Source organism: Lethenteron reissneri, chromosome 26 (genome assembly GCF_015708825.2).
Source record: "Lethenteron reissneri isolate LAM-NWPU_2019-01 chromosome 26, ASM1570882v1, whole genome shotgun sequence".
Lineage (NCBI taxonomy): Eukaryota > Metazoa > Chordata > Hyperoartia > Petromyzontiformes > Petromyzontidae > Lethenteron > Lethenteron reissneri.
The window spans coordinates 22,326,034-22,342,419 of NC_083804.1; the positions used below are offsets into that span (position 1 = coordinate 22,326,034).

The window sequence follows — 16,386 nt, forward strand, 5'->3', positions numbered from 1 at the left end:
GTCGTAACCCTCCACCACCCGACACAGCCGGTAAGGTTTGTCACGTAAACAATGCGCCAATTAGTTACTACTTAAGCCCACCGGTGTATTGGAGAGTAAATCCACAACATTTACAATTTGAGGAGGACGTTTCGCTGGTAATTACATCCAGCATCATTTTGCTGGATGTAATGTGGATAGGCGACCAACGTGAATACGAGGCTTTTTTTATGCCGCGGGGTTACGAGGCGGGCGTGAGGAGGCAGTAGAGAAAGATCCACTGTTGTACTCTACTTCTATTCCCCTTGACAGGGGTGGTGAAAAGTGTGGTTCAGTAACCGCCCCACAACCCGTATGATGCGGGGAGGCCCTCGCCCAGTGGTCGATTGACAGAATGGCTGTTGATGTGCACGCGTACAGCCATGTGTAGGCAGTGCTGGATTCTACGAGTAGCACAAGTAACTACATGTGCTACGCGCCCCGTTCTTTCATGGGCCCCGCGCTAAATGCTTTAAAGCTATCAATTCCGGTTCTGCACTTGCTCTATTACTGTAGTACTATACCGCCTTCAACCTTTATGAACGACTGGGTGTTTAAGGTTAGCGATTTGTCGTATTATCTGGCTATATAGCAAATGAAAACATACAATATTTTACTACGCAATCACGAGACCTCCTTTGCCAGTACCAAAATATAAGAATAGGTTTTTCCCCTTTTTTCTGGCAACAAAACTTAAACCTTTTTACGACGAATCATGTCTGCATTAACCACAATACTTGTGGTCAGAATGCAAACAAAATACATACTCTGATAATATATGCATTGTCCTTGAAACTAATTGGTCCACACCAGAGACAGCTTTCTTTTGAGTCTCGTCTCAAACGGTGCTAGACCAGAGGATGCCAATAGGCAATAATCTGGTCATTTTTGTCTCTGGTGTGGACCAATCAGTTTCAAGGACAATGCTTATATTATCAGAGTATATTTTATATCTTTACTGTGCAAGTAAAAAAATTGTGTTTTCTTTTTTTTTAGGGCCTATTTATAACATATGCTACAGGCCCCGCACTAGCTTATTCAGTCACTGTGTGTAGGTAGGTCATTGGAAAAGTGAACCCTGTACATCTGCATTGCTCAAGGCCTAGTCCTTGTAAATGCCAGGGTGGTACAATGTTATAGCTGTAAGACATTATTCAGTGGAAACAGGTCCACGTGTTGGTGTTGCATTATTGTGGATTCGTGGAGGGCCTGACTTCAGTAAAGCCTGTAAGGCGGCAGCTATCGGCGGCATCTGCCCGAGGGGTGACACAGGGCTGTGGGTGAACGTCGCATCTCCAATGCCACAACCTTGTCTGGAAACAGCCGATGGCTTTGTTCTGGCTCAAACAATGTTGAAGCAGGAGTTACGGCAGTCCAGAAAAGCATAACAACAACAAAAACTTCTGTAAGGGCGGCAAATACCCTTTTAGGATTCTATAAACATTCAATAGTGTTTGTTTTGACCGCAACATGAACGCCCCACTGGCTCTGCGTGAACAAACCGAAAATCTATACGCAGCTGCACTCACTTTCTCTCTCTCTCTCTGACACGCCGGTCCGAATGACCCAGTCGGTCGTGGTCACATTCGTGGGGATTACCCTCAATTACAAAAATTGCCAGATTATTGCCCCCTCCTGAAATGCTCGCCAGGCCTGGCAGACCCCACGTGCTGGGCTTGGCTGCTGGTTCTCTTGGTTCTTTTTGACGTCAACCGCAGCCCCTCTCGCCCCCCCCGTACCACCCCCCCTTCCCCCTCCGTGCTTGTCAGCGGTTGTGTGACAAAAGCATAAAGACATCGCTAAGATGGATATTATCGGCTCGGCCCACCTGTCCCCTCTGGCATCATGGCCGTGGCCCGCGCTCGTGTACCCTGATCACTGCCAAGCTTTGAAGGCTTTTGCGACACCGCGCATCGAATGGCCTCCGTAAGGATTTGCCGTTTTGATGCTTGGCGAACTACATGCCAGTGACATAACGACGACGTAAAATGAGGGTGATGATGGAGCGGACAAAACTGTGCGAATGAGACTGGGAAACAAAACACCCCCCATAAAAATATAACCTCCCCCCGTCCCACCTTTCACCGGCCCACGCCGCCCAACGTAGTGAAGTCTAGTCAAACGACCTCCCACGACCGACGCGGCATGCGGGATCCCCCCATCCAGCAGTGGATCCACAAAGGGGCGATGTGTAAAGCCGACGAGCCGGCTCGCCATGATCAGTGTCTCTACGACGTGCACCACGTGACGCAGGAGGGTCGTCCGATCAGTCGTACTTAAAGCGCTCCGACTTTAAATACCTGTACTCTTTGGTTCTTTCGGTAAAGTCACGTAGGTGAAAATAAAAATAATAATAAAAATGAAAATAACTAAATTAAATCACGACGTTTCGGGCGCAACACAGTTAATTTCATTTTTGTTACTACTTAAATTTTCACCAACGTGACTTTACCGAAAGAACCAAAGAGTATGGATCCTTGCAGTCACGAAAACTTCAAACCTAGAATTTAAATACCTGGTTGAGAAGGAAGAGGATGTTTTTGTCCCGGTGTCGCATCCATCGATGAAACCCGCCGAACGCAAGTCGCGCGTCTAAACCGCGGAGGGTTCGTTACGATCCATGAACGAACGCGCGCGCGTGCATATCAGCGGCGACTGTAAATACGCTTCGCAGCCGACAACGTTGTGACGCTGAAGATTAAAGAAGCTCTGCTTAGCCTGCTTGTCGGACACACACACACACGTGCTGGCGGTGTAGCTATCGAGTGTGCAGGCAGTGAAATTGCACCGAGGCCCACGGGCAGAAGAGCGAGAGGGACAATTGGAGAAAGGGCCCCCCGCCCCCCTTCCATATCACCAGGGCACATGCCAGTCACACGACACCGATGGACGTTCACATCTGGCACAGACACTGAAGGCTGACGTCTACGATGGCAGTGCAGCACGCGTGAATCAGTCTTAATTCACCGATGGGTGTCCATACGACGAAATCACCTTGAATGTGACCCATCTCATCACATCTCGGCAGTTAAGTAGGCTTGTGAGCCGGTGAGTAGGTGGGTGGGAGTGTCAGGTGCTGTATATTTGTACGTAGGCTTGGGTGGTTCGCGAGGTGGATATCCAGGCGCCAATTCCGCAACGGATTCTTGAATCTGTCTGTGCGGAGCTTTTGAGTGTTAGCATCCTCCCCCTCCTCCTCCTCCTCCACCTCCTCCTCGCGCGCGTGGCGGGTGCTTCTCTGGGTTTCCTCCCCGTGCAAGAAGCCGAACTGCTCGTGAATGGATTCGGCCAAAACATCTCCCGGAAAATTATTTCTCCTAGATGAATAAAGGGCATTCTTCTCCCGAGTATTATTATCGTTGCTGCAATACCAAAGGCAGCTGGGGTTGACACGTGAGTTAGCCACACTCGGCGCAGTGGACTCCTCGACTCGTTGCGGTGGCTGAAAATACGACTGTCGTGGACAAATAAACCGAGAGCTTAACAAAAACGTAACATTTGAGCATAATTGCACGCACCAGAAAAACAACACGAGTTTGTTATTCTTGGCCCCAGCGCGCCGCTAGACGAACCAGGCTGGGTCGTGGAGTGGAAGGGGGGAGGGATGGAGGCATCGGGGGGGGGGGCGACTGGGAGGTAGGACTGGGGGGGGGGATATCGGGGAGGAGGGATAGGGGGCGAATTCTCCAGTTTGGCACCAGACTTCCATCGCCAACCAATCCACCTACCTCCACCCACCCACACCACCACCTCCACTCTCTCCCTCTCTTCACCACTCACCCCCAACACCCCCTCCCGCCTCCACCACGGTTCCAAAGAGGTGGAATTTTTTCAAAGCCGCTAAATGTGTTGATTGTTAACCGTTCTCCATTCACCCGCGTGGCTCCGTTGACTCGGACCACTATTCATTTCCATTAATTTTGTTTTTAATATATGATATCCAGAATATATAATATATTGGCGTTATATGTAATAGCTATACAATATATAAAATGTAATATATGTTTTTTATATATAATGATGGCTCAATCACATCCAGGATAACTTCGAGGTCACGGTGACACGGGCATACGCAGACCAAAAAAAACCGAATAGCGTGGCATCTGCTCTCAACGTGGCACCGAGTCTCTGGGCGCACAGTAAGACGCGGCAGAGACAACTTGGGAGCTTATTAAAATCAAAAGCATTTGGAGAAACTGAGTAAGTAAGCTGCTGGTTTCTTGCGGGGTTTTTTTTTTCTCTCCCCCCTCCCAAAAAGCGGGGTTTTGTTTCTCTTGAACGGCCAATTCTGGCCGTGGTGTGTTGTTATATACACGGTTGTTGTTATCCTAACCGTGGCTTCATCATAACCCGCCTTCTGTTGGATCGACTCAGTCACGTGGAGCTTATTTCCGAATAAAAATGCATTCAATGAACCCCCCCCCCCCCCCCCACAATTCATGTATCCTAAAAACAATATATAAAGGGTATAGTGTATACATTTTAACACACGTAGGTCTTTCACCACCGGTATTATACGATTCGCAATGGATTTTCAGGTCGGATCGGGCGGCCAATTTATTCATCGGCTGCGTCGGGTGGAGGAGGGTGTATAACACACATTTTAACTCGCGCGATGTGACCCACAAAGTCATGATGAATCGGTGTATCCATTTTCATTTTGTGCATGCATAGTATCCTGCAGGTTAAATTTCGATTTAAAGCTTTCGTGACTGCAGGGATTCATGATAATTGGTTCTTTACCCTTCTATCTGGCAAGATAGAAGGGTAAAGAACCAATTATCATATTTTTACTGGCAAATGAGGTCCCCATAGTGCAGGGATTCATATTCTTGGTTCTTTCGGTAAAGTCCCTTCTACTTGACTTTACCGAAAGAACCAAGAATATGAATCCTGCAGGTTGTTTGGAAGGACGTACAGCATAGTGTTCATTTACTCTGTCAATTTTTACCCAGAGAATACTCTTTATTTCAGCAAACCACATTTGGTGTGAATATTACGCGTGGATTGGAAACCCGGTAACTGGCTACGTATGGTACGAAATAAGTTCAACATACGCTTAGGAATCTTTGTGAATCTAGAATGTGACTCATCGCCACACTTTGAGATGTTACTCACCGATTCATTAAATGGTTTCGCTGAAACGAGCTGTCGTCTCTCTTCACCCGGTAGTGGAAATTCCACATTACTATGGCAGGTGGGCTAGGTTATGCTCAGGACAACCCCTGCTGCTGTTGTTTGACCAAAAAAGAAGTACTTATTTTTATTGATACATAGAGTAAATAACTCTAGAACATGTTTTATCCTAAATGAAAATGACCTTCAGTGTTTCGGCCAATATCTGTCTTCCAGACTTTAGTTAACCAGCAGCATTGATTGAAACGCGTGAACTCTGAACTGGTTTCAGCCTGCTGGTGCTCATCAACAGAGCCACCGTGTAGCGAAATCTCTGATAGATTGTACAGAGCGAAAGCGAGTGCCTTGGGGTTTGCCGGAGTCGAGAAGAAAATCCTCGACTTTCGCGAAAAGAACGCGGTGCTCCTACGCCGCGCAGTGGCTAGTAAGCGGAACTGCAGTTCCCACAGCGACGCATCCACCGCAGCACCCGCGAGTAAACGAACGGTCTCGATTCACAGTCACGGTTCGATTAAATAGAAGCGGCGAATGCGCCCCAGTGGCAACTCGTGACTGCGGGGGGTGATGTGAACTCATTACGTGTGACGTATGCGAATCGTGAAATATGATTTGATCATCGTAAGTTTAGGAATCTTTATGAATCAGGAATGTGACGCACCGCCACGCTTCGAGATGTTACCGATTCATTAAATGGTTTCGCCTGTGCTCAAACGAGCTGTCGTCTCTCTTGACCCGGTAGTGGAAATTCCACATTACTATGGCAGGTGGGCTAGGTTATGCCCAGGACTGCTGTTGTTTGATCAAAAAAGCGGTACTTATTTTTATTGATCCGAGGGATGATGGTGGGACAAGTCGACCTCTAACAAGAATGTTAACTCTTAGCCCTATGATTGAGAATCACGCGCTCATTAATAGTGCCGTTAGTTTTTTTGTCTTATACGGGCCTTCGGGTCTGCGACGATAAACCTCGTGTCAAACCAGAGGCGTGCATTTAAACGTATCCATTGTGCTTGCAAGAGGAGTTGAAGGCATTTGTCAATGCGTTATTTACTTGCACTACACACGCAACACTAACAATGCGGTTGTTGCGTGTAATTGGCGAGAATGCAATGTTGTGCCCGGGTCACAGGCGAGGCACGTAAGTGACCCAGCGGTTGGCGCACTGACCACCGGCCACACTCTCCACGTGTTTTCAATGACTTGTGGACATTCTTTGTTGCCCACGTGCGGTTAACCTCGCCGGTGGTGCCGAAGGAGGAAAGGGGAGGGGAGGGCGGGAGCTTGGAGAGCAACACGCGCGCGCGAAACACTCGAATCGCCTGCTGCTCGTCGTGCAAAGATTGCAGACATCAGACCTCATCGAGATTCGTATAGCGGCGGCCTTATTCCAAGGCGCTTTACAGCAGGGAGACTTCAGTTGAAACCGAGGCTTTCGGATGACGCGGCATTTAACGTCGTAGGGAGTGAGAGTCGAATGCAAATCGACTTGACGTTGTATGGTTTTGTCGATGGACTCTTATTGAGATAGAAACCCGTACACAACTGTGAGTTACCCTCCTTGCCAGAAGCATATGGTCACGATTCCGATTGTGAACATTCAATTGAGCATTATACGAGGCCACTTTCATGCACTGCGCACCATTGGGTTTGGAATCCCGCAATTCTTTGTCGGCCTTACGCGTTTGCACATGTGTTGAGGAAGTGTGTACTTGCCCGCCCACAAGCATTGCCTGCGAGTTACAGTAATTCCAAACATCTTTTCATCATCAGCAGCCATGATCGATCCACTGCTAGATGAAGGCTTCCCCAGGCCGTCGCCATCACTCGCAGTCCCGTGTGGAAGATGTGTCTCTCCATGCATCTCCCACTACCTCACCGTGTCCACGTCCAACACAGGCATTACTGTGAGTGTTTCTATGTATAGTGTAGAATGTCTCATGTATCCCTACACGAACCGCTTTGGATGAGTGGCGAGATCAGCTTTGTCTTAATTAGTGGGTGTTTGAGGCAGAGGTAATGTCCCTGCTAGGATGGGGTCGGTGAGTTGGACTTCATCAAAGAAACTCGTAAATAAACGTCTGGCTTTTGAGTACAAGTACGTGTGGTGGATGCTAGGAAGTTCAACACGTAGGCTTTCGCGACAAATACGATGCTAGGAACTTCATGGAAGGATCAACTCGGCAACTTTAAAATCTCGAGATCCTACAGATTTTCCATGTACAGTCTACGGGTTTGTTATGTAGATCCTACAGGTGCCACGGAAGGTCCACAGAATGTTCATGCGCAGTTTGCCGAATTTCCGTGTGCAGCTTACGAGAATTGTCATCTACATATCGTGGGATTGGCGCGTGCAACCCCCGTATTGTTTTTTTGTGTTTAGTGTTTTTTGTGTTTAGTGTTTGTTTCCTTTTGCGTTTAATTGTTGACCTTTCCCCGCACCTCTGATTAGCACGGTTGGCTACGTACGGTGCGAAAGAAGTTCAACATACTACGTGCTTATAACTTTATTTGTATTTATTTTTTCTAGCGACTAGCTTACCCTTTCTCAACTTTGCACTCCTCTGACTCGAGCGCCCCTACTGGCCATCTGCGAAAAAGAGCTTCATAGCTCTTCGGATTCCTCCTCCCGAATAAATGAATGAATACAAAGAACAAAATATTCTGAAATCACGCGAGAGCGCGGGCTCGACACCGCGCGCCTTTTCCCATTCGACGGGCAAACCTCGCGAAGGCGCGGCAGCTGCACCGCTTGTCGCGTACGGAACGGGCGATGATGGCAACTGACGGCGGCTACGGCGGTTAGCGGAGCCGCGGATGTTAAAAACAAAACGCGACGCGTCTTGAGAGTGCGCGTTTCCCATTGTGGGCAGTGCAGCCGTGGTGCTTCAGGGATCTCGCTCTCTCGCGCTCTCCCTCCCTCGCCCAATAATGGGGTCGAGGTGAGTGCCCGTCAACAAAGCCTCCATTGCCATGAAAAAGGCAGGTGGTGGCTCGCTAATGTGTTGAAGCGAGATGCTTCAGCTTGTATTTTCGGTTTTTTCCCCCTGTTCTTCACCACTCGGTATGAAAGGAGCTAGCAAAACTAATATGGAAGCATCAGCAGCGGCTACCAAGGCCAGAGTGTGACATAGAAATCTGCCGATGCGCATAAATCGTTTTCCTCGTATGCGCTTACTTTTTACTTAAGTGTATGATCAATAATATTTGGCGGGTTCTATTTAGGACCACTGATACAGATCACCATGGGACCGGACCACTGAGAATTCGTCCCGGCTCTCGCAGATCGGGGATGCTCAGCAGGACCTGAGTTAGTACTCGGATATGCGACCAACCAGGGCTTGCCAGGTGTTGTAGGTTTGGGGCTGCGAGGTGTGGCGAGGAAGTGGCATTGTCGAGTGTCTCACGCCTTCGCACGGAGCGTGGTTGTTTTCCTCTTGATTTCCTCCCACGTGAAGTCAAACTCTCATTCATGGAATTGGTCAAACGTCCCACTGGAGCAGGGTCCTCTTGCTAACGCCTCGAGACTCGGTTGAGGTTTTTGTCCGGGCGAAAAACTGGCGGTGTTCTGATACTATCATTGTTCAGTGCGAATTTCGTGTCGGTGGAAAAACATCGTAAGTCAAACTCCAGCGTCTCCCTACTTAGGACAACGAGGAGCAGAGATGACATGTGTCTTCCGTCGTCACTGCTGGCGTCCCGTCATGCAAAGCACGTGTGAGCCAATGCAACGCGTGGCCTGGATAAATGCGCGAACACACAAAATCACGGTTTTGTTGCCGTTGTTGTATTCACCCCGAAGGAGCGAGTGTGGGCATCCTCGCAAGTGCACACGGCACATCTTGCCAACAGCGGCGTAAGCACGCCGCAGGGGCGTCGTAGCGAGCGGTTGTCATGGGACCCTGGTGCAAGGCGTGAAGCGAAGGGAGAGGCGGCGCATCCGTTCACATTTCCCCCCTCTCCATAGCCCACGCTACCTGGGCCCCCCTGTGGCCCGTGGGATCCGGCGTGCAGTCGCACCGCCTGAACACTCGGATGTCGACGCCACTGGCTGGCTGGCAGCGAAGCGACGGCGGTGGGTTCCCGTTGTGAATTTCCGTGCGGTTTACCCGGTGTGTGGGAGGGGGTGGGGAGGCAGTGAGGATAGGGGTCGTGTGTAATAGTGGGCTGGGGCGGTGAGACAAGCGGGGACCACCCCCCCCCCACCACTAACCCCCCCCCCCACCAATTCCCCCACCACCCCCGTCTATTCTCACGTGCCGAGCCACGCCACCTGTGCCCACGGGTGTTCCAGCGGTGCCGCATCCATTCACGTTTCCGCTCCGCCGTGTCAACACGCTCCGTGTTTGATGCGTGTCCTGTGCAGCGTGCACGCGCGTGTGTGCGCGAGGGTGATGAAAAGGGGGAGGCGAAGGGGATGGTCGGCAGCGCTCTGATGAACTCGCACGCTGGACACGTGGTTAGCGGAAAGGGCCATCGTCCGGCAGTGTCGTCGAGTGCGGTTGGGTTGGGGCGGCGGATGCAGGGGCAGGACTGCGGGCGTAGCGGCTCGGCTCATGGAGATGTGCTCACGAGTAGGTGGCTTCTCGTTTGCGACAAAGAACAAAAAACAAGCTTGGTTGATTCACGTGTGCACACGCGCGCACGCACGCGCACATACACACATGTAAACACACACAAATGTAACACAACATGTCAGGAAGAGTCAAATATGCACAGGTACACACCACTGCAACCACACGTAAACACACGTGCACGCATAAGCACGCACACACGCACACACACACCACACACATGCGCACACACCACACACACGCACACATACACCACACACATGCGCACACACCACACACACGCACACACACCACACACATGCGTGTGCGGCCGCGTCAGCTGTGCGGTTTGTGTGTGTGTGCTGCCCCTAGACCCATCTTCATATGACAGCATCAGGCGCACAGCGACTTGGACAGGCGCTCCGACCACCCCAACCACTAAAGGTGAGACAACGTCACAATGCGCCACCACCAGCAGCAGCATCACCATCAGCCCTGATTTATCCACAGCTGAGTAAATCCGTGTCCATATTTGTGGCCTCGCCCATCCCTGAGTTATGCCGCCAAAGTCTCCACCCTCCCCCACACTCCCCTCGGTCCCTGTAACCCTGCCTGGTCCGATGGAACAGACCCCAAAACAGAGTTTGATTTTGTGTCTGTATAGATTGTAATATGAACGGTGGCGCCGTGGTTTTCGCACTGCGCTACGAAGCCGGCGACCCGAGTTCGATTAGTCCTCACGACCAGCACCAGCGACCATTATCTGAATCTAAACTTCCACTAGGTCGACTCAGCCTTAAAAATCACTGCCCAGAGCAGAGTGTAACATTGTCACTGGGAAGACAAAGGTGGCCTGGGCGTGGTATTGGCCTACCCACTCCCACGTGTTCCCGTGCCGGCCTTCATTGGTGCTCGCAAACAGCACTTTCCCCAACAGTCTGTCAAGGCTATAGGGGGGAGCTTTGCCTGTTTTTTTATATTGTAACGATTGTTGATCGCCTTTGTGTTTCTTCTCTTTGTGCAAAGGGAGCACGCCCAGCGTGCAGAGCCTAAACAAATCCACCGAGGGGCGCACACAACCTGGTACGGCGTTTCGCGTGTCACAATCCACCCGCCTTGCATTCATGAACGGGGTGGGGGGTTTGTTATCGTTTGCATTGGTTCAGAGCGTTGTGTGCGTGTGCGGTGGTCGTGGTGGTGGTCGTGGTGCGGGACTTCTCATGAGATTTGCGTCTAATTGTTTTGCGGGGCGCAATAGTGCAACGGCTAGCGCGATGCGCCACGAACCCGGCCACCCGAGTTCGATTCCCGCTCACGCTCAACACCGGTGACGGATTATCTGAACCGTCCTGGGCCTTCCCCGAGGTCGACTCGAACTTAAAAATGAGTACCTGGTGCGGAGTATTAAAACATTCGCCTCTGGGGAGACAAAGGCGGCCGAGCGTTATGCTGGCCCACCCACCCCCTCGTGTGCCGTGCCGGCCGTCGTAGGTGCTCGCCGACAGCATTTGTCACAAGTCTGTTCAGGGAAATATTTGTGCCGGTCTTCACGTGCGATTTTCCTCCTCTGTTTTTGTGATTACAGATCCCTACCAGATCCTCGGACCGACGAGCAGTCGCCTCGCTAACCCCGGTGCGTATTCTCCCACCCACTTCGGATGAGCAGAGCCGTAGCCAGACGCTTTATAAAGTCAACTTTATTTTAATTTTACCAGGTCAGGTCCAATGAGATATATCGCTCTTTTCTTCGTACGCGACCTGGCTATCACAAATGATAGCTCAACGAAAGTGGCTTATCATCGTGTGGAAATGTATAGCTGCTAAATACTCTAAATGCACGTCGATTCTAAATGTGGAGGAAAAGCCGGAGGACCCGGAGAAAAATCCATGCGACCACAGGGAGAGAAAACATGCAAACTCCAAATATGCAGCAGGCGTCAGGGTTGGGATCGAACCCACGACCTCTGTATACCAGGCGAGGTAGTTAACATCTCGCCACCTGTGGCGATGCTGCTATATCTCCAGTGGTGCATAATTAATGCAATTATACAATGTCAAAAACGCTGCGTGGTCTTAAAATGAACTTAATATATATTAGATAATTATTGACGTTTCTGGCAATGGCCATTCTTTAAAGGACATAAATAGAGGGGCTAGAGAGATCTAAGAGTAGGAAAATAAGAGTTGAAGACCACACTTGTTTACACCATGGGCACCTGATGGGAATTGCATGTAAAACATTATTGTCTGTATCATTGTTGATCTTCTTTTGCAACGTCAACCGTGCTAATTGCATTGTGCGGGGGAAGGACAACAAACTAAACACACAAAGCAGTTTTAAAGGAATGAGTTTTCAATCGAGATTTAAAAGTTCCATAGCTCTGCATCGAGACAACGTATCATCATTGCGCCCCCCCCCCCCTTCTTCCACCTCCCCCCACTCACCCCCACTCACCTCCATCCCCCACTCACCCCCACCAGCCCCAACTCACCCCCTCATCCGCCCTAGCCCCACCCACCCCCCGGCACTGGCACTGCCCCACCAATAAGTTTGAGCCACCAGCCGCCACGTTACAAAAGCTCACTCCGTTTCCAAACAATTGGGGGTTCGACATTCGGGTGACGCTCCCCCCTCGGCAGGGGGTGCCAGGGGCAGCCCACCCTCTGCCCCCCCCCACTTCGATCTCCCATGCCACCCCCACCCCCCACCCATGGGAGTTTGGCTACTTCTTGATGGACCGGTTGGTACGATTACTTCGGAAGCCGATTAAGATGCCACTGCTGCTCACGATATGAAATCATGACGTTGGTGAAAATTGCTCACAGTGATGATATGATGCTGTTGCTGCCGATTCTGTTGCTACTGATGATGACGATGATCATGATTTGATGATGCCGAATGCCGATTTACGACTGAATGCATGAATCGCCGCTGCCACTGCCGCTGCTAATCACGATGACAATACAATGTGCCGATTGCGATGACCCCGTTGATGGCTAACGCTGACGCCGAATGTTATGATTGGTGATGCCCTATGGTAGCAGCAGCTGACGCCGCCCGCCACGCCGACGGCGGCGCGCTCGAACGTTGCCAACAACCAATGCCGTTCTCCTCCTCCTCGCTGCTCCTGATGCGCACAGGGAGCGGCCAGATCCAGCTGTGGCAGTTCCTCCTCGAGCTGCTCTCCGACAGCTCCAACGCCAACTGCATCACGTGGGAGGGCACCAACGGCGAGTTCAAGATGACCGACCCGGACGAGGTGGCGCGCCGCTGGGGCGAGCGCAAGTCCAAGCCCAACATGAACTACGACAAGCTGAGCCGCGCGCTGCGCTACTACTACGACAAGAACATCATGACCAAGGTGCACGGCAAGCGCTACGCCTACAAGTTCGACTTCCACGGCATCGCACAGGCGCTGCAGCCGCACCCCACCGAGTCGAGCGTCTACAAGTACCCGTCGGAGCTGTCCTACGTGTCGCCGTACCACGCGCACCACCAGCAGAAGATCAACTTCGTGTCGCAGCACCCGCCGCCCTCGATGCCCGCCACCACCTCGAGTTTCTTCGCGGCCACCGCGCCCTACTGGAGCTCGCCGGCGGCTGCCTGGCATGTACCCGGCGCCGCCCGGAGTGGCGCGGCACCCCAGCCCCCACGTGCCCTCGCACCTGGGCACCTATTATTGAGCGTGGTGGTGGTGATGGGGGTGGTGGTGGGGCTGGTGGTGGGGGATTAGAAGGGTCGGGGGTGGTGGCGGTAGCATGCCATGCCGAGTGGTTGGTAGTGGGTTCCTGTAGTGGTTGTAGTAGTAGTGGTGGTGGTAGTCACCTGTGCCGGACTTGCAATTTTCCTGTGGGTTGGGGGGGGGTTGGAGAAGCAATGTTACAAAGTGTACCCAAAAAAGTAGTTCCTGTGTGGGGTTAGGCCACAACCCACGCGACGTCACCGGGTGGATGGGACAACGTCGCAAGGCACAACTTGCTTGCAACTCCCCCCCCCCCCTCGCCATCCATTCGCCCCACTCCTGCAACGTCTGGACGATGCTTGCAAACGAGCACTGATGCGGTGTGAATTTAAGAAGCATGAATATCTTGACCAGATATTGATGACATTTTGTATTCAGGTCACGTCAAAGTCAAAAGTGTTTTCCGGCTCAACTGACCAATGTTTTTTCTGCGCGTATTTTGTCTTCATCACCTCTGAGCCAGTGGTGACAATTCCACATTCCAATGACCGGGAGCAGTCCATTGCACATGACGACCACTGCTAGGACTTCCCACGGAGTGGTGGTAGTCGTTGCTAGCGAGCCCACAGCTGCGATGGGCTGCCTCGGAATGAAACTCTCCAGCCGAGTCAAGCGCTCCATTCCACTGGGTCACCAGCACAGGATGTATCCCAAGTAGCGTAATTTCAGACGTTTGGTAACGAACACCCCCCCCCTCCCTACTGCAGTGTCAACCCTGTGTGAGGAAGGGGGGGGGGCACAGTTTGCTTTGCGGAGATCGCTGTCTCACCCACAGTCACCTGTTGCGGGCCAGACGATCTGTGCCACCGTTTCTTCTGGGTACACTTTGTAAAGATGCGGAGAGAAGAGCAACGAGAGACGATTAAGTCTGCACCACCACCGCCACCACCACCACCACCATCGCAGCAACAACAAGAACAACAACCAGACATGTCTGCCTGTCAGCAACAGCAACAACAAAAGCTGAATGACCCAGGCACAGTGAACAAAGATGGACAGCGCGTGACAATACGACGTGTCTCCTTGAGACAGGAACAATGATTTTTTAAGAGACTTTTTTTTTTAAATGGCCGCTGTCGTCTTCAAGCAAGCGCCTGCTTGACCTCCTTGAACTCAAAGAGGTGCACCTCCTCCACTGGATTTGTAATACTGTAACCGTAAACGTGAGAAGAATATCCCTTGACGGAGCGCACTCACTCGCCACCAAAGTTCTCAATGTGATGTTGTGTGTCGAAGAAAACAAAAATAATAATGAAACGCAAAGCAGCATTTGTAAGGAGTTGTATCGGGCACGACGGAAACTTGCCACGTGTGCTGCGTAGTTGCACTGAAATGCGGAAAGGGAGAAAAAAAACCCTCTGTTACCCCAACTTATTTTGTCTACCGCGCATAGAATATCCCAAGGACCCAGAACCACTTGCTCTCACAATCCTAATCGTGTACTGTACAATATTATTCGAAGCGCGTCCCGGTGTGGAATTATTTTGTCGTCGTCGTTTTTGTAATTAAAAAAAGAAGCCTCTCTTCCACCACCACTTTGTGAAAACAACGAATGCAAGGCATTGCAAGGTATCATCCGCCCGTCTCCGGGGCCTGCGAGCACAATCAACGCGTCGCGTATCAATTACTGAAAAGTGCCTTTCTTTTCTCTCGTGTTCCCCATTTTGTGTGTGGGTTAAGACCAGCAGCAAAATACGGCCGTATTCGGGTATTAACAATAGGAATAATGACCTTTTTTCTTTTTCAAACATTATCCCGGAAAGAAGAAACCTCACCGAGTCTCAAGACTCTCGTCTTTTTTCCTGTATTCAAGGTGGATCCTGCTGAGGCTCGGGCTGCCCAAGAGGTCTCTTTGAGACCCGTGGGCAGATTGCCACACAGGTTGGGGAGGGTTGGGGGCTGCTATTCACGAGCAACTACAAGAACATTCGGCCAGTTGTTGAGAGGGGGGGGGGGGCGCTTTTTGGTTGAGTCCTGGCGGCAAATTGCCCTCATTTTGCTCTGATCCCCGCCCCCCAAGCCCCAGATTTACAAGAATTGGGTGGCGGCGTGTGGGAGTGAAATCGAGCGAAGAGTCCAGGAGAAAACCCGCCACGCGTACGACGGGGGTGGGAGATGGGGGTGGGGGGGTGACACTTTGGAGATGTATAAAATATGTGAGCACAAGGAGGAGATAAACAAGCCACTCGTCAGTCCCACGCCGTCGTTTTTGTTGTTAAAAGCGCTTCAAAGAGCCGAGTCGCGCGACGTTTTTTTTTCTTCTGCTGTAACCGAATTATTCACCGCTGATTGCATTGAACCCCGGTTCGAATCTCCCACCCGCTCCCCTCCGCCCACAATGTCCCCTCAGCAACGCACGTACACGAACGCTGGGCGTTTGTAAAAACGTCACTTTCACACAAAAAAATATTAAAAGAAAAAGGCAAAAAAAATGTCTTTATACACGTGCCTTGATTTTTTTATGTGTTATCTGTTTTATTGTTGTGTTTTTAAACAGAGATGACTAATTAAATTATGCATTAAATATTATTTGCTAACTCCGCTACGTGACGAGTTGAACTCGGGCTTATATTTGCTAACACACGATGCGTGCAGATGTTTTTTTTGTGTATCTATGTAACGTATTCCATGCCAGGGTTTCCACCCCCAAACTCCAGTCCTTGACACCCACCGTGCCATGCCATTCCACGCACCCCTCCCACCCGCAATGTCCATTTACAAAAATCGAAATAAGTAATGACATGCTGCGCGTGCCTGATGATTGGCAAACTGGTACCACGAGCCCTAGAGCGTGCTGAATCAAATTAAGATCGACAATGCTGCTGCTGTATGTGTGCACATCTGTTTGCCCTTGACCTAAGAACGTTGATTCGAGTAGAGGAGAAGTGTCGTGTTCTTGGCTGTGTTCCGTGATGCAGACAGCGCCAGCAATTTGACTC

The 16,386-nt window shown here is 50.9% G+C and overlaps 1 protein-coding gene across 1 annotated transcript in view; it reads left to right on the plus strand.

The window, feature by feature from the left end:
- The window catches only part of LOC133347876 (Friend leukemia integration 1 transcription factor-like), a 31,642-nt gene extending 15,925 nt beyond the window's left edge, over positions 1 to 15,717 (plus strand). Inside the window, 5 exon segments of the mRNA XM_061560594.1 lie at positions 10,077 to 10,148; positions 10,731 to 10,787; positions 11,290 to 11,337; positions 12,846 to 13,306; positions 13,308 to 15,717. Coding sequence (XP_061416578.1) covers positions 10,077 to 10,148; positions 10,731 to 10,787; positions 11,290 to 11,337; positions 12,846 to 13,306; positions 13,308 to 13,388 — 719 coding nt within the window. The 3' untranslated portion in view covers positions 13,389 to 15,717.
- Positions 15,718 to 16,386: the final 669 nt, after the last annotated feature.